This window comes from Tetrao urogallus, assembly GCF_951394365.1.
Source record: "Tetrao urogallus genome assembly, chromosome: 4".
Taxonomy (NCBI): domain Eukaryota; kingdom Metazoa; phylum Chordata; class Aves; order Galliformes; family Phasianidae; genus Tetrao; species Tetrao urogallus.
The window spans coordinates 35,176,279-35,195,717 of NC_136817.1; the positions used below are offsets into that span (position 1 = coordinate 35,176,279).

A 19,439-nucleotide genomic window follows, 5' to 3' on the forward strand; every position below is an offset into this window, starting at 1 on the left:
CGTGTTAGGCACAATTCCTGCACGAGTCCTCTCACATTAATAGAAATTTCAAAAATAATAGTAATAAAAAAATGTACTGCTGACCTGTTTTTTTTTTTGTTGTTTGTTTTTTGTTTTGTAGTTCAAATACAGACGTTAAAAGTCATTTTTCATTTGACCATTACAAAATAAGTTGCACTGCTTCAGGCAAACAGCTGTTTGTCAGAGAGATCATTCCAGCAAGATTTTTTTCTACAAGGTATTTCACAGCTGTGCCAGCTTACCACCACTGCTGCATTTTGAGGGTGGACATTTTGGTTTTCCGTGCAACAGTTTCTCTGTCCTTTTCTCCAGAAGCCAAAATACTGCTACGCTTCTCACCAGAGTATGTCCTTCATGCCCATCTTAACATCAAACACCGTTACGTGTAAGTTATTTGTATGTTTCATCTACAGTTTTCTGATTACTTAGGAAGTTCCAGTTTGATGGAATTTTTCAAAATCTTTCAGGGATTTTTTCTTCTGATTTTTGATCTCTTTCCCGCTTCCTCCTTTGCTCCCCTCTCATGCTGATTTTCATTCCATCAGCTATTTGCATTACACAACAATGAAGACTGAAAGAAAGGCCCACAGGGTGGATTCAAGTCATGTGGTAAACCTCAGTTCTTAGTATCTCATGAAGGGAAACTTAACAAAAAAATGAACTTTGGCAGTTATTATTAATACTAATTTCCTGTTATCTGGCACTTTTTTTTTTTTTTTCATAATTGTCAGATCCAACTATGTGGATAGTATGTAGCACCTAGGCCATTGACAATATGCAGGTCAAACTTAAAACTGAGAAATGCATGTGAAGGAAAGAAAATAAGAGTAGTGCAAACCAATGCAGAAAGAAACAGCATTTTCAACATTCACATTTCTTGGTGATAGAGAGTCACAGCAAAAGTGACTGTGTTTTTCAATTGTTAAAAAACCCAAATATCAAGAGGTGATTTGTTATATCCTTAGAGTACATTTCTAGCTAAACTGTCCTATCTTTGGAAATGTTGTGGAAAAAGAAATGCTACCTCATACTGCTGCATGCTTCTTCGATGCTGTTGGCTGTAATGAATACAGCAGAAGTCCCTGCACAGTAACAAAATCACTTCCTCCTGGATGTGACATGATGAAGTTTGTGTGAGCCTACACTCTGTTTTTAGAACTGGTTGCTAAGACAATCTAGTGTTAACAAACCAAATGGTTATGAAAGATATTATGCTATATGCATATGCTGTTTGAAAAATTGTATTTTTGCTTCTTGCCTTTTTTTCTGTGTATATGCTGCTTGTCTTTACCTCTGAGCAAAATCTGCAGTCTGTGATCTTTTTTTTTTTTTTCCCTGTTAAATATCATGCAAAATTTTGCTTGTCAGAAGAAGAGCTACATATACACATATACCATACCATATCAGTCTATTGGTCCTTTTCAGCCCAGGCCACTCTATGACTCTATGATTCTATGAAATCATCTAATTCATGGTCATATCCTGATGTCATCCTTACACTGTGTAAAACCAAGAAATACCCAGTTCTGGAAATGCATCAGTGTCTCCAGGCAAACCATGCCTGATTTTCATCATAGTTAGATTTTTTTTTTTTTCCTAGTCTACAGTCTAAATATTTGTTGCTGGAATTTATAGTTTATTTGTTTCTCCTCTGCAATGGTTCTTATGTCTGGGAAGACTGCCATTGCAGTCTCATTTCTTCCCATCCTACTGTTCTGTGGATGGAAACTGCTGATGTTTTCCCCTCCTAGAATCTCATCTAATCAAGTCAAGTCTTTCTCAAATAGCTATTTCCAAAACTAGGCATTCAGCTGCAGATGAAGCCTTTCCAAAGCTATGTGAAAAACAAATATGGTGTAGTATGAGCTGTAGACTGCAGACCCATTCAGGAATCTCAGTGCAGCTTTCCTCATTTCTGCAACAAATGATTTTGCTGACCTTCATTCAGCACTGATCCAACTCTGATCCATTCCTCAGATTTTTTCCTCCAGGTTTGTGAAGTCAATTGTTTTCTCATCCTGTTATCTATGACCATATTATCTTTCACATCTCTCCACTGGACTGCATTGTATCATTTTACCTATTTCTGCTTTTGAAACAATTCTGAGTTCTAATCCTGTTTTCCTGCATACTTGTATCTACTTCCAGCTTCAAATGGGTGTCTCCAAAAGTAATAAGCAGACCTTCTATTCCACTTTGTTTAACTATTTATAGTATTGTAAATTATTTATAAAACAAAACAAAATAAAGGTCAAATTTCACACCTATTTGGAAATTCCGGTATGCTGATGTATATTCAAGTCTAGTCTTTTCCATTTAGCAAAAATTGCTAGCTTACTCTGCATTAGTACAAAGGATTATGAAAGTTGTGGAGGCCAAAGCTGCTTAATTTATCATTGTTCTCCCACCTGAGTAATTCTTCACATCACAAACCCCAAAATAAATTATGCCCAGTCAGAGACTCAATAAATTACAACATTAAGAGCACAAAACAAACCAAATAGATGAAATAAAAGAAAGCATTATCTCTGAAACAAACAGGAAATAAGCACAGAGAAACCCCAGATGCTTCTTATTGCATGACTTTTCCCATGCTTTTAGTCAAGTACCTATATCCATCTCTTTAAAAATATGTTAATAACAAAAAGCTGGCAACTTCAATTTCAGCACTACAACCATGCATCTATATAAACTCGCTGTGGTAATTCAGATTTTCTTTAATAACCTGTTAGAAGTAATTTAAATCCAACAGAGTTCTTATTAGGCCTAATACTAATTGTCCTCAATAAGGCACCATGCATCCAAAATAAAGCCTTTATAAACACCATACCATATGGTTTAAATAATTTGACAGACATGTACCGTGATTTCACACTTCATCTAGATCAAATTTCATTGCCATTTGCCAGTATTGTACATGTCCTTTGTAATGGGCATGAGGCCTTGATGTTGCATGTTGCTCTCAGCATGAAGACTGATGCTGCTGGACCAACTAATCACACCCTCCTTACTAACCTGGAAGTGACTGTAGAAAGACGTTTTGAAAGAGATCATTTCATTTCTTTGCTTTTATGTGGTGTCACATTTCATTCCACTTTGTCAGTATGAATAAGTACCATTCAAACAAATGTTAAAAATATTATACAAATATTTTCAGTTCACCCACATGGCATAAAACTCACGTTGTCTCCCAGAGAATCTGGGCACTTTAGCTCTCTCGAGGACACAAACAGTTGTGCACCATCCCAACTTAAAGAGCCACTAAAAGCACTGACACTATTTGCAGAGAATAGACAATGCAATACTATTAAAGGTGAATAAAGTTGGCACAGTGTGACCGTAACTCATTTTTGTCACTGTAGTATACTGTATTTTTCTTCTGAAGCTGTGATGATGTGTGTCTTGGTATCTCTCATATCAAAATTTAGGTGCTAGGCATATGTAATTTCAGAGATGCTATGTTGCACACTATAGTCATCCGCATTGCTTGCCGGTTGTTACATCCATATTTTAACAAGCAGATTAACAGTCTTTCTTTTGACAAATTCAGGGAGCCATGGCAACTATTCATAACTCTTCTTTTAAGTTAGCAAGAATTTTCGCCAAATTAAGGCCCTGAGCCCTCAATTCCCACTTTGCTGGAAGATACACACTGCTGGCTTCCCACAACCTTCAGAGAATATGTTTCAGATACAAGTGACTTTTTAACTGAAATGTTTGTGCACATGCCTCAAAAAATAGAAAGTGTAGTATAGGATTATGTTGCAATCAGACAGATATTGTATTGCATCTAGATCATAGAATCATAGAATGGTTTGGGTCGGAAGGGACTTACTAAGATCGTATGTATTTTACTCCTTCTCATTTCAACACTGCTCCAAAACTAGCCTTTAGTGAGTGTGGCAGGAGCAAACATCCACTAAGAACTTCAGTGATGTTATTTGTTCTAACATTGAGCAGAATTTAATCCATTCCCCTCATGGCCAGTATAACTCTAATTACATGACATCTGCTGGCTTTATTATAATTCAGAGCATTAAAGAAGTGTGAATTTGTTTTGCTTTGAATAACAAAGAAACATTTCCATATGTGCCAGTGTGCACTGACTTACAGCATTAACTCTATCAGCACTGAAATGACAAAATATTATGTATCATTTTTCTGCTTTGCTTCTCACAGAAGATTCTAAAATTATACTGCAAGTTTTTATTTTGCAGACAGAAATTGTATCCTATTTTACTTACAATCAAACAGGTTTATTTTAAAATACAGTCCTTGTGCATATTTCATGTGAATATACTACCCTTATTTTGTCTCAGAGATAACAGAATCATAGAATCTCCAAGGTTGGAAAAGACCTCCAAGATCATCTAGTCCAACTATCCACCCACCACTGATATTTCCTGTTGCATTGCCTCCTACTACAATTTCCCCACTAAATCATGTGCCTTATTGCAACATCTAAACATTTCTTGAACACCATCAGGGATGGTGACTCACCCACCTTCCTGGGCAGCCCATGCCACTGCATCACCACTCCTTTGAAGAAGAAATTTTTCCTCATGTCTACACATACACAAAAAAGACGGTGCAAACATGAGCTACTCACGATCCAAACTGCAAGCGCATCTCCTATGGATTCAAACCGAAGTTTCTTATTTGATTCCTAATGGAAAAATGAAGATTCTGTTGAAGCTAATAGCAAAACATGGAGACCTGTTTCCAAAACGGGACAATAATAAAACCCACGAGATTTTGAAATTTTACAAGTAATAAATTTAGCAGGACTTCTAGTTAATATAAATGGGGTATTTGGTCTAGCAGGATTTGGTTACACATCACTAGAATGTACTGGCTAAAATATATATTTTTTAAGCCTAGTGTCCAAAAAATGTAGCGTACATAGAGTTTATTTTATTTTATTTACAAAATTATATTGTGTATTAAGCAGATCATTATAAAACCACAAAAAGTCAATACACATCTTCTACATGGCTAACTCCAGAGCAAAAATCCATGGATCTTCATAACCCAGTGTGTTTCATTTTCATTTTTACATTTTAAATTATAAATTCCAGACAAGATAACTAAATATGAAAATACTGAATTGGAATATGTAATTCCACATTGCCATTAGATTTCAAAATAGCAACAGGGAAATCATAATGAGACAAGAGAGATCAGGAAGGATGAGAAAGGAACGTTGGTAAGAAGACAAGAAAGAATCAGGGATGATTAAGCCAACAATGAAGATTACAAGAAAGCAGTTTGTTTTGCCAGTAGTTATAGTACTGGACAGTGGCTGGTCTGCCCCCTTTCTTGATTGCCTTCCCAAAGCTCCTGACAGACAGTTTCCACTTTCTGGAGTAATGAAAGCTATTTAAGTGCAAATGTCTGCGACAGGTCTGCACAATGCCAGCATTGTTTTAATTCCAAATGTCATAGTTCAATAGTGCGAGGTCTCCTCTGATCCTATCTTGTACAGTTTCTCCTCCTACTTGACAGATGGTATCCTCACTTTATTTATTTTAGAACTCTTCTAGTTGCACTTGATAATTTCAACCAAAATGTTGAGTAGAGGCACCTTTGTATATCACTTAGTCAGTATGCAATAGTTGCTTGCACACTCCGTATATTTGTGAAAGCAAGATAGGAACTACTGAGATTTCTATTCAAAAATATAAGGAATATATATATTCAAAAATATAAGGAATATGAGCATACTAATTATTGTTTTCATAATGCACAAAGTCTATTCACTAACGTGAGAAGACTCATTGACCTTGATTAAATTCTTATCAACTAATATGGCAAATGGGACATGGTTAATAACACTCATAAAATGCACTCTACGTCCTTACAGCGAAATTTTGCAACTAATTGAAATTGAAGCTAAAGAAATTTTCTTTTAAAAAGGGCCTTAGTGCTCCAGTACAAACCCAAAAGAGAACATAAAAGATTCTTGTATTAAGAACACATGATGAGTGCTTCCGAGTGCTTTCAGTAACCACTGTGAAGTAGGAATTAAAAATTTAAAATATTTTTGGAAGCACAATGTATTTTTTTGTTTGTTTGTTTGTTTTTCTTTTTTTTCTTTTTTTTTTTCCCAGATAATTACAAATCTCAACCTCCTCAAATCAGGTGAGTACAATTTTTTTAGCTTTTCCCTCATTAAATATTTGTGTTCCTATGCTGTAAACAACTGCTAAGAGAATGCAGCTGTCATGATTTATATCTCAAAACAATATTGAAATTTTAATTGTGCTATCCAGCCAAATCAAGTTTTGTTTGTTTGTTTGTTTGTTTTTTTAAGATTCAAAATAGGTACAACTAAACTTGTCCATTGCTGACCAAACACCTATTTTACCTATCAGGAGGACATCAATGTCTCTACAATAGGACAGATCTTTATAATTTTGATAGAAGGAGAATTGTGACTGAAAATAAGAACTGGCAAAATCCTGTTTTCTTTTTGTTCTAACCTTGTGTGGCTGATTTTCAAGTTTTATACAACGAACTTCTCAAATTGTAGGCAATAGTGAAATCTTCTAAGAAGTCAGTTAATTTTGTTTCCCAATACTTAATTGGATGCAGTTTTGGCTTTGATACATACTTTGCTAATTTTCCTGAATTGTTTTGCCTTGCTAATTCTAAAATATTCTTAGCAATGAAATGTATTGTCCATAGAAATGTACATTTGCACAGTTACACAAATCTTAAATTATCAGTCTCTGCATTTAGATAAGATGTGCTTTGCTCATATTAGTTACTCATCTTTTGCCTAGTTAACAAACTGCAACATGCAACGCCAGATTTACTTCCTATTCTAGGCATCAGGAAATAAAGCAGCACCTCTGCTGTATTTGCACAGCTGTGCTGGTATATGTCTAATCTTGCATTTTAATCTCACTCCCGACTCAGCCACAGTGTTTTTGTGGCATTGCAATATTGGAATTTGCCAAAATGGTCCTTCCAGGAGAGGAACACAAAGGTGAGTTTGCTCCTGCTGCAAACACCATCACATTGCCATGAACAGGACTGTATGTGCTAGTTCATGTGTGTGTCTGAAATAGTAGCAGCAGCATGAACAAATTACACCTCTAGTCAAATCAAGATCTAGATACAGTACTCATTAACCTACCTTACATGTGGATGCATTATAATATTTGCATATGTATGTATTAAGAATGAGGATACTTACTTGAGAATTAGAGCTTATACTGACTGCTCTTTTTTGTTTGTTTGTTTAAAAAAAGTCAAGCAAATATGGCTATATTTCATTATTATCCAGATAACCATTTTCTCATGTGGAAAACTGTGATAATTTTAAAATCTAGTATCTAGTTATTTTGATGTGTCAAATTATTTCAGTAATCTCAGCATTTTTTCATTTACTACATGAACCAGAAAGTGTTCATTTGTTCTGCACAATTTAATTTGCCTTTCAGTTTTAAATGTATTTAATGCCATCTGTATAATCCATACATGGCACATGTATACCTACCTACTGAATTGTTCCAGGAAATTATGGCACTTATTGCCTTATGAGTTTTTCTTGTTGTACAAGAAAATATTTAACACTTTAAAAAAGATTTTTCTATGATCTCACTACTTTGCGCACTGCATTATGTGGTAATGGAAACCTCATCAATTACAGGCTGTTCAGTTACATCCTGTGTAATGCAGGGTCACCCTATGGATCTTATATATAATTACCAACAAAAGGCCTATTCTTTTCCATATAATCATGAACCCAAATTACTTTTGACTCAGACTTGGCAGGACTACAAATCTCTGCTGCCTGTGTTTAATAAAAAGAATGAGATTACTGAATAAAAATATTTTATAAGACCGCTGACTTATACCCCAAAAATGTTGACTCATCACAGCACCCTTTCTGTAGATCATTTTCAAAATGCAAATCTCCTTTGTGTGATGCCTTGCTTTCTCTCCTTTTAATCCTGATTTCAGACCCTGTCTGGTGCAGTTTGATCTCACTCAGTGCCCACTAGGTCATGCACATAAGTTTTTCCATTGATTCCAGTGGTTGATCTATTGGCCTACAAGCATACTTGAAGATGTGAAGAAATAATAGTAAGAAATTATTCAGCTAATATTCTGAAAATTATTTCAGTAATATGATGCCTGGCTGTTTGGCTACATTCTCTGCTTTGTACTTGCAGTTATTTCCTTCTTATGTATTGGTACTGAAGTTTCCTCTGCATAGCATGAAGTCAACGCTTGCTCTGATCTTTCACATCTGCACTGCTATTTGACTCTAACCTGGTCAAGAGGGAACTGAAGAGGGTTTAGGTGTATCAGTGGCAGTAGGGTGGGACTGGCTCAGTTTTTCATTTGTCATTTGTATTTTAACTGAATTCCACCAAAAGCTGGAAATGCTCAGATTTCTAAAACCTGTGCTGACAGCATGATGTAAGAGTGACTCTAAAATGAAGGTAAGTGGCTTTACTGCATACAAGGAAGAGGCTAATCAGTGAATTTTGATATTGAATTAAATAGAAGCAGAATTAGGCTGATTCTCCAGCTGAGTTTCAATGTATTATATATTTTCCAAATGCAAGACTACAGCATTTTTGCTAGTTTAGTCCACAGATCAGGTATCTTTGCTTGTCTGCAACAATAATTTATTGGAAATTAGTCCCTATTTGGAAAAAGGAAATAAGGACATTTTTGTCTAAGTTTACATTTAACCCTTGGTTATATGAATAATCCATGATACTGTGTAGTGTGAGAGTGTTCCTTATATTTCTATTTTTCAGGTATCGTAATGAATCTATGTGCAGAAATGCAGCATGGATTTTTTTTTTAAGTAGTCATATTACAGAGTTCATAATTATGAATTATTTATTATTCATTGTTTTATCAACAGTTCAGTATCTGCGCTGTCAAATATCAGCAGAGAAAAAAAAACAATCAACCCTGTAGAACCCTGTGGAATTGCACACAAATTAAAACCTGTTCCAGTAGGTGATTTCCTACAACTGCCCTCATGGAAGTTTTCAGATACGTAGCACAGATTGGCAAATTGTGGTCACAAACATTGTTCCATGGACTTCTATAGAACTGCCATTGACAGCTACTACATCTGTGCATAGGGAATAAGAGGTGCAATCTAGATACTAAGCATAAGCATTGAAAATGTTTTGCAGAAGGAAGAACTGCTATGGACTTCAGCTGGAGCCAGTTCATCCACTGTAAAGTCTTAATGGATTACTTTCTTTACCAATGTAAAAAGACAAAAGCAAGCCTTTCCATACAAAAATGTGTATTATTAAACAGAAATTACTAACTTTAAATTGCTGTTGAAGGAATATCACTAGCACAGTTTCCAAAAATGTATTATTTTCTCAATATTTTGTGACAGCTTTTTTTCTGAAAAAGTTTATATTCTAATTTCAGGATCAAATCTGTACTGAGTTTCCAGATCCATTGAGACCTTCTGATGTTTACTTGCTTATTTTCCTAACTGAGCAAACATAAGCTTTTCTTTCTTTTTCACTTCTAGCTCTGTTTATGAGTGAGTTTTAATCAGTTTTGTATAGAAGAACCAAAACAACTTAAGGTAACCAAATGCACCAAGAACATCTCATGTTTTTAAAAAGGATTTTTTTAAAAAAGGATCCTGTCTATATCAGGGTAATAAGTCTTTATTTCCCCATTGTAAACATATGAACATAAAGCTTATCTTTAAATTATAATGTGGTTTCGTTTTAGACACACTTGTAATTCTCACCATTATTTTCAGTGATATCCAAAAGAATCACAAGAATCATACATCCTGAGAAAACCAGACTCTATCAGTTACAGTATTTGTTAGAAAAGTCTTGCATACTTAGTATCTTAAATGGGAAATAAACTAAGTCCCTAATTTGGACGCACTCGAGGCCAGGCTGGATGTGGCTCTGGGCAGCCTGTTCTCGTGGTTGGCGACTCTGGCCGTGGCAAGGGGGTTGAAACTAGATGATCACTGTGGTTCTCTTCAACCCAGGCCATTCTATGATTCTATGATTCTATGATTCTATGATTTGTAAATTATAATAAATACTTTCTGTAGCATTAGCAACCACGCATCCTGCTGAAAGCTAAATTACTGTTTTTAAAACAAATTAAGGCTCACTATCTTTATGTGATTACATCAAAAATAAAAATTATGACAAAAATTAAAATCTTACAGATTGAATCTGTACATGTGGATCAATTCATCAAGCCTGAACCCCCTCTTGGAAAAGGGATCATTATGACAACCACTCTTTTCTTCCCAGTGCATCTTTTATGACTCTGGTTACTTCTCAGTCTCACTTGTATAACCCCCTTTTCTTCCCTCCTCCCTGTTTAGGTATCATTTTGTAACCTCCTTCATAAGCAGAGTTCAATGCATGTGAGATTCCTGCAGGCCCACACACCTAGGTGAGAAAAATGAAATTGGAATACATGAATAAGCACCTGTGTCAAAGCTTTGCCTGAAGTGTTTTGCAAGATTCATCACTCTCATCTATTCTCTCCCTCCCATGCTAATCAGAAGAATTCTGTCTCTTCCAGGCTAGAAGGGGGGGGAATAAAAGAGCTTAGGTTAGGGAAAATGAAATTTAGCTGTTATTGTGATGCCAAGAAATGTTAGCTAGGCAATTAAGGTAGCCTTAACTAGGTAGGCTGAGCATGCTTCAATCCTTCCAAAGGATAAGAGTGGCTAACTTGTCACATCAGCAACGAATTTTCAATTAAAACACAGCCATAATGAGTTGCTTTCAGGCTAATGTCTTGTACATTTTTTTTTTTTTTCCAAAGACAAAATTAACTTTCACCAAATCTAACAGTTTCTAAACTAATGGACATACATAAGCATAGATGATAACCCAGAATCTGTGTATAACATCCAAGCACAAATGCATGGACACATGCAGCAGCACAGTTATTGTGCTGCTGTAGAAACCCTAGCGAAGCGTTCTTTAACTATGAGTGATTGAAGTGCCGACTGTATTGCTGCAATAATACTTTAGTCATAGCCCAGTGGAACTAATACAAGTAACACCAAACACTAGTCCTTGCTTTTACTTAGCACTGGAGCTCACTCGTATTTATAAACAAAAGCCCTCTGCCCATTCAAAATATTTTGGAGGCTGCTAAAGAAAGGCCCATGTTTAATGGATGGGACCCATTCAACACATGGGGTCCCTCACATAAAGAAGAAAGCACACTCCTCTCTCTTTTAGTCATAATGCAAGATTGTGGCAACACCTATAAGCTCACCCAGATGAGTGCTTCTCAGCCAAAAACATTTGGGTAGAAAATAGATCCTCTGGAGAAGTGAACCTAAAGCCTCACGCTACAGTTGAGTTGGCAACAAAAGGGTGCGTGCTCCATTAGGCAGTCACAGTTGGCAAAATATGAACAGCATCAACAGTAGTAAATTAAAAGTATAGCAAAGAACCCAAGCTGACCAATGTGAGCCGGAGACAAAACGAAGTGCTGGCTGTGCTGGTGGGAGGAGGAATCAGCAATGATCAGGTCACGCAAAACTCCACAGCGTTTGGGAATAAGCAGATTACCATTCAGAGCACACGGAACTGGGATAAAACTAAACTCTCCAAGACATCTCTCTTCGCGGCATTTGTTTCTAGTCCTTTTGTTTCCCGCAGACCTCTCAGGAGCTCCCCGCACCCTTCTGCCCCCTTCGCTGACTTGCTGCCCTCGCCCTACAGTCCGCCTATGCTCGGGCTCCCTCTGCCCTTTGTGAGAGTGTGAGAGAGGTCGGGGGAGCCCGACCGTGAAGGGGCACGGCCTCTGAAGAAGGTGGCTGTAGAGGAGTCCCATGCGCGAGGGACAAGCGTGGGGGGAAAAACGCGGCGGGACGGCAATAAGGTCGGAGGACGGCGGGTAAACAGGGACGGCGGAGGAGCTGTGGCTGACGGCCGAGCAGGAGGCAGCCTCCGGACCGGGCTGCGGCCAGCGGGGTGCTCGGGGCGGGTGACGCGCGGGGCCAGGCGGCGTTTGGGAAGGCAGCGGCAGGTAGCGGCACACACCGCGGGGTGCTCGCCCTTCCCCCGCGCGCAGGGGAGCCGAGAGGAGGTGGCGGGGAGGGGAAGGGGGGTGCGCGGCGGGGGGGATTAGCGGGACGCCGCGGCCCCGCCTTCCCCCTTCGCATCCCGGGCGCGATGAGAAGGGGAGATGGAAGCGAGCCGGCGGGACTGGCACCATGACATTGGCCGGCTTCGTGGTGGCGCTGGTGCTCGGGGCGCTGCCCGGAGCCCGCGGGCCGGGGCAGGTCTCCGCCGGCCTCCCCGCCGCTCGCGCCCCGCCGCGGCCCCCCGGCCCGCCTCCGCCGCAGCCCCCCGCCGGCTGCCCCGCGGGGCGCTTCGCCGCGCCCCAGCGCCCCTGGCCGACCGCGGCGCCCGCCCTTTCGCGGCGCGGCTGGGCGGGCAGGCTGCCGCGGAGCCGCCGCAGCTCCTGCGCCCTGCCCGGCGGCGGCGGCGGCCGACCCCGGTGCGGCCCTCGGAGCGGCCGCCGCCGGGCGGAGCGGGAGCGCGCCGACTGCGAGCGAGGTGAGCGGGGCAGCGGCTCTCGGGCGAGACGCAGCGGGAGGTGCGCGCGGGGCACCGCGTCCTGGAGCGCGGCGGTGGCGTCGGCATCGCGCGCGCGGCTCCCCCGCCGCGGTTTTCGGGGGGACTGCGGGTCGAGGTAGGAAACGAGCGCCTTTCGCCACGGTGACAGCAAAGGATTTTCTCAGTGGGGGTTTTAAACTTTTTCATCGGCAGCTGCACCGGCAAGACGAAAGTACCACGTCGTTTTATGCGATAAGTCAGAACTAGGCGATTCGCGTTCAGAAACGGTATCCTAAGCGTTCGGCTGGATAAGACTGGCATTCCCGTCTTGTAACCGGGTGCACGTCTCTGGGGAGCGGCTTGGTCGCCCTCGTTCTTTTTCTTTTTACATTTTGAGATAACGGGGTTTGCAAGTTAGCACTGGGGGTGCGGGCATCTGTGAGCCCGGACCCTCACAAACCCTCCTAACTCGATCCACTGGCTGTGGTGGAAGTTTTCGATGCATGAGGACTGAGCAGCGATTCCAGCACTCAGCCCTCGGCTTTAAAGCTCATCGGCTTTGGCAACCCCCGCAGAGGGTGTTTATTTACCGACAGGCTTTGAATGACTTTGCTAGAGGGAAACATATTTTTCTGCATCTCTTTGATATTATCTCCTACCTAAGAATTCTGTCCTGTCTGTATTCATACTAAAAATGGTCACACGTAACTGTTGCAATGAAAATAAAGACTCTCTCCCTTGTTGCCCTTCTCTTCACATATCTTATAGTACCTAAATGTTGGTAAGGGATTTACTATTAGTATTAATAATTTTGTTATTTTCAGTGAAGATCTTTCAGATCTTTGAAGAGGACAGATATATTTCTCTCCCAGCAATAATCCTGCAAGACCTAACTGTCAGATGCACAGCTGAAAAAATGTAATTTGAACAATGTGATAAATTATATGTATTGGTATAAACTATCACATGAAGAGCACATGGAGGCACCAAGGTCTATATTGTTCAGCTATGCTTAAAAGAGAAGAAAGCGGCTTCTGAAGCCATGTTCAGAGTCAGTACTGTACTCCTTTGAGAAGACAGAGTGATGTTATGTATTACAGATGTTTCCTGGGAAAGAATACCAGGCAGCTGATGCCATGGTGGAGAAAACAATAACTAGACTAAGATGAAAAGAATGCAGAATATTTCACACCCTTTAACTGGTCTCAGATTGGAAAAGAGTCCCATAGTAGCTTCCCTAATTTAGTCTATCATATTTATAGCTCTTTTTGGAATGTATCAGTTTGGTTCCCAAAGTACTCTGTAAGGATTTTGGACTTGTATGTCAGACTAAGGATTAATGTATCATTTTATTGCTAATAACCCAATTTTACTCTAATTTAATTCTAGAATCCCCTTTAAGTTGGTAAGAACTTGATCAAGTAAAAGATGCTGAAAGTACTGTGTGATTTGGATTTAGCTGTGTTTCTTCACTCTTTTCAGATTGTTTCTTGTCTTTCCTCTTGTCTTTCGCCCAAGAAAAATAAAATCCAGGTTAAGGTAGAGGACAGAGCTATTGGGGGTTGGACTCGATGATCTCTGGAGGTCCCTTCCAACCCCTACAGTTCTGTGATTCTGTGATTCTGTGATAAACAGTAGGTGATACTTTACAGCTAAAAGGTTCTACTTCTGTTGGACTCAACAATGAAATCTCAGGGGCTCCAGTGGGCCAAAACCTGTCCAAGAGTCTTTGTGGAGGTGATACCAAAGAATTTCAGAATGCATTAAGTAGTGTAATGTGGAACATAGAAATAAGTCAAGCTATTTGCCCCCAGAAAACCCATTACTATAACTTTGGTCCTGAAATATGCTCATTTCTCACAAGAAGAGAAGAAATGCAAGTCGCGCTTTGTTATGATGCAGTTTTTAGCTAGAGAAGGGCAAACTATCTTCCCTTTTTAGTGCATGTGCTGAGGAAACCTGCACTGAGGCACCTGCAATTACTAAGTACAATGCTGTGTTCAAGGCCTTAACTGTAAATCTCCTGGATTTTCTAGCTTAAATATTATAACTAACGTGCATAGTTAAGTGGCTAAGCTTTGTGCATGTGTATGTATTAAAGTGCTTCATATTTTAACAGTAATGCTGAAAAATAAAAAACAAACAAACAAACAAACAAACCCTGGCAATTATACTAGACAGTACCAGCCTAAATTCAGTTTAATAGGTTAACAGATTTTGGTGTTTCATTTCCTTCCTTCTAAAATGAGAGACATCTGGTTAATATTTCTTATTTGTGCCTTGAAAGCAAGCAAATATACATAAATTATCATGATTGACCAAGGAAATAATAAGGGAAAATAAATGAGTCTGAGAGTATGCTGTACGAAGAACCAGCCTAAGTCCAGCAGAATTTAGTATTTTAGGTACTACTCATAACAACTTACCTGTGCATACGCTACTCATGCTTCAGAAAATGAAGCCTACAACACAGTGCTTATGGGGCATGTAGCTGCAGAATTCTGCATGATATGTTGTTATACATCTAGTTTAAAGCTCTATGAGAAAGTTAACTATTTTTCTTCATTTTACAAAGAGGAAACAATAAAAGAAGGGGTAAATGTCTTGCCAGTGGTCACAGTATCAATCACTGTCAGAAATGGAAATAAAGCACACATCTTCAGAATGTGCAGACTTTCCATTTAAATCTCTTTCATCACAAGTGATTCCACTAATGCCAATCAAATAATGCTTCACTAAATGCTTCCAGGCAATTGATGGAAGGTATTGTATGACTTTTGTGTTTCTTAATAGCATAGGGTTAAAGAAAAAATTAAGCATGATTGTCTATTTTTGTCTTCTAAGGTTGAAGCAGCTCTTCTGGAACCATTCTTATTACAGCTGCACAGCATGAAACCTCCTAATTTTCTACAGCTCTGTACCATATAATACAATTGCAGTCCTTTAGAGTTTGTTACATTCCTAAAATTTCAGTTTTCTTTTTACAAAGCCTTAAGCCATTGATCATTGATATGATGAACCTCACTGCTGCAGAAGAACCAATTCAGCACGCTGCACACTGAGTACATATAATATTTATGAAACTTCTAAAATAAGGTTCTCTAAGTATGCAATAATGCTATGTACTAAAGTTTTCATCTTGGATCTTTAAAAGTAGTCCTGACAAATGCACCATTTTTCAAGGTTAAACTACCAAGAGAAAGCAGTTATAATTTTAGACTGAAAGCAGGGCTCAGGAAAGTGGTGGATAACAGCACCACTCACAGAGAGCAGCACTCATAGATTTGCTGAAGTCAGCAGGGATAATTTCTTTGATTTCAGCTAGGCCTGATGCCAAAAGGGAAGAAGAGTATCCATCAATTTGAACTGGTGTTAGATTGGGCCTATAATGCAGATAGATTTAATTTTTTTCCAAATACCTCATGTAAACCAATAAATTCAATTCATTTTGAGGCTGGGACAGACTCATAGTATTCTGAATCATCCGCTAGTGTTCAGAAATACTACAACTTGTAATACGGTTATGTGGGATATAGAGCGTGTGTCAGTGGGACATCCTTATACTTAGTATTAATTTGCACCTACCTAATTGACTCAGAGGCTACAGAGATGGAATATCAGTGCAGAGCCTTTCTGTGGCACTGTCCCACGCTGCAACACCTTGCAAAAGCAAGCAGAAATAACATATGCTGTTTTTACAAATTTCCAGAATTGGAATACTACTTTTGCTTTGCTACAGACCTCTGATTTGAGAGCACATAGCACCAGAGGGCAAAGCACAAGAAACATGTACTTCTGATCACTCTTTTGAAAATCTGCATTTACAGCCAAGCTACAAACCTTTGAACACAGGTGTTTACGAAGAAAATACTGGTACACTTTTACCATAAACACCATAAACCCCACTACTGCAGTACTTAAAGCAGGAGTGGAAGTGATTCTCATTCTCTGTAGAAAACAAAATAGGGTTTGAAGTCACCCAGCGTTTCTAGGCATGCAAACGATATAGCAGAAGAGGCCAAAGGACCACTCATGCTGTTTACAGCACAATTCCTTTAAAGTACTTCTCCTTTTTAGAGTTAATTAAAAGTCTGCTGGGTGGTTTTCCTCTGCCGTTTTTTTTTTTTTTTAATTACTCTGTGTCTCAGCTTGTGCCTATATGGCAGGTGTTGCAGAGCAAGTCTCAGCAGTACTCACTAGATACCCTTACTTCCTTCCATTTGCAAATATAACTTAATCTCTTTTAAACGGTGATAGCAGATGGGAAAGATTCTGACTTAGGCACATACTAGAGCATCTAAAATTATTAGACTGTGTGTAAACATCATGAATTGACCATCAGTAGTCTTGGGTAAAATATAATTAAAAGAAATGCATACATTTCTGAGTGTATGTAAATGAATGTGCTTCTGTGAAGATGGTAGATAAGTATTCTTCAAATAGGGCTGAATGAACACTGTTCACAATATGTGTCCTAGAGCTGATCAGTAAACCTGCTTTGTGCTTCTGTGCCCTTGTCTCTAACTCTCATGGGGTCAGTGCATCCCTCTCTGAGGGGCTCCTTCATTTTTCTGACTAGTGCTGAGAAGGGTATTGAGAGTCATCGGCAGGATCCTCGTACTCAATGGACAAGGGAAAAACACTGATGTCATTTATTTGGACTTCAGTGAGGCTTTTGACACAGTACCCCATAACATCCTGCTGTCCAAATTGGAAAGATATGAATTTAATGGGTAGACTGATGGACGAAGAACTGGATGCAGGATCCAGTCCAAAGAGTGTCTGGATGGAGACTGGTGACAAGTGGTTGGTGCTGGGGCTGATACTCTTCATCAGTGGGGCTGATCTTCATCAGTGACACTGACAATGGAGTTGAGTGCACCCTCAGCAAGTTTGATGATGACCCAAGCTGTGGGGTGCAATCAGCACACCAGAGGGATGGGATACCATTCAGAGGGACCTAGACAGGCTTAAGCAGTGGGCTGACGTGCATCTCATGAGGTTCAACAAATCCAAGTGCAAGATCTTGCACCTGAGTCAAGGAAACCCCCATTACCAATACACACTGGGGGATGGAAGGATTGAGAACAGCCCTGTTGAAAAAGACCTGGGAGTACTGGTGGATGGCAAGCTGGACATGAACCAACAACGCGCCCACACAGCTCAGAAAATCAATCATATCCTGAGCTGCATCAAGAGAAGCATGACCAGCAGGCTGAGAGAGGTGATTCTGCCTCTCTATACTGTGCTGGTGAGGCCTCACCTGGAATACTGTGCCCAAGTGTGGAGTTCTCAGTACAGGAGAGACATAGACATGTTGGAGAGTGTCCAGAGGAGGGCCACAAAAATGATCCATAGAATGAAACACCTATCCTACGAGGACAGGCTGAGAGAGCTGAGGCTCTTCAGCTTGGAGAAGAGAAGGCTGTGAGGTGACATTCATAGTGGCCTTTCAGTATTTAAAAAGGAGTTACAGGAAAGAAGGCGATAGATTCTTTAGCAGGGTCTGTGGTGACAGAACAAGAGGAAATGGCTTCATGCTCAAGGATGGTAGATTTACATCAGAGATAAAGAAACAATCTTTTACAGTGAGGGTAATGAGGCACTAGAACAGGTTACCTAGTGATGTGGTTGATGCCCTGTCCCTGGGAACTTTCAGGTTGAGGCTGGATCAGGCCCTGGGCAACCTGATCTAGCTGTGGTGCTTCACTGCAGGGGAGTTGCACCAGATGGCCTTCAGAGGTCCCTTCCAACACAAAGGACTCTATGATTCTATTATTCTAATGTTGATCAGATTGCAATTCCCTAAGATCAACCTACTGAACCTACTGAAGCACGATATATTTTAAATTCTGTTACGTTTTATGAGGTATCCATTTTACTCTAATTAATTTATCTCATGATCCAGTAACATAACTGCCAGTAGTCCAAATACTACAACATTCTGAATAAGCTACAGAATAAGTTAAATTTTTTCAGTAATTGCTATTTGATTTGCCTGCTATGCAATTATGACTTACGCTAACACATACTTTAAAACATATATGAAACACATAGAATATTGTATCATTTACTTTCATTGGATTCTGCTAAAATACTGAGCAAGAACTGGACTTAGAAAAATACTAAGAGACCCTTCAGAGATTTTTCAATTCCAAAACTTTTGTTTAAAAAAAGGGGGGGGAAGGGGAAGGGGACGGGGACGACTTCTTACTGTTTTGCTGGAGGAGTGAATGCTAGATTTTGCCATGGGTAGTTTAGGTTAGGCACAGCTGTAGGTATCAACACCATCCTAGAAGAAGAGTAGTGAGTCAGTGTAAACCAACATGTTAAAATTACTTTCATTATACTATATATGTTCAGTTAACTCTAATAAGCATCAGACATATTAAAAGGTTTTATGTTAGCTACCTGTAAGAAAAGGCTTTCTCTTTATTTCTTTCTAGATTAAATTACAGCTGTCAATCAAGAATATTTTAAATTTGTTTAAAAAACTACCTTTAATAACAATCTTGTGTATCTGGTTCTTCATTGTATTTTCTTGTGAGACAAACACAGGTCTGTTATGAATGTTGCTATCATTCATAAAATGCTGGTATTCCTAAGCAGCTGCAAATCTGCAGTAAAAAGGCAAATAAAAGTATTTTATTGAGATATTACATGTTTTTGTTTTTGTTTTTTTAATCCCTCACTTATTAATATTTTCTCCTAGGTTTTGTCACAAAGGCTCACAGAAATAAGACTCGATCTCTTCCAATCATTTTCCCTTCCTTACCTACTAACACCCACTTCAGTAGGGAGCAGAAGTCACCCAGAGTTCTCTGGGGGAGTTGGCAGCAGGATAAAGTCTGTTTTGTT

The 19,439-nt window shown here is 39.4% G+C and overlaps 1 protein-coding gene across 1 annotated transcript in view; it reads left to right on the forward strand.

Annotated features, from left to right (window-relative positions):
• Positions 1–12,077: 12,077 nt before the first annotated feature.
• Positions 12,078–19,439, forward strand: part of PRSS12 (serine protease 12) — a gene marked incomplete at its 3' end in the record, with an annotated part of 40,140 nt that continues 32,778 nt past the window's right edge. Inside the window, exon 1 of the mRNA XM_079534917.1 lies at positions 12,078–12,581. Within this exon, the coding sequence (XP_079391043.1) occupies positions 12,236–12,581 (346 nt within the window). The 5' untranslated portion in view covers positions 12,078–12,235. The remainder of the gene's footprint in view (positions 12,582–19,439) is intronic.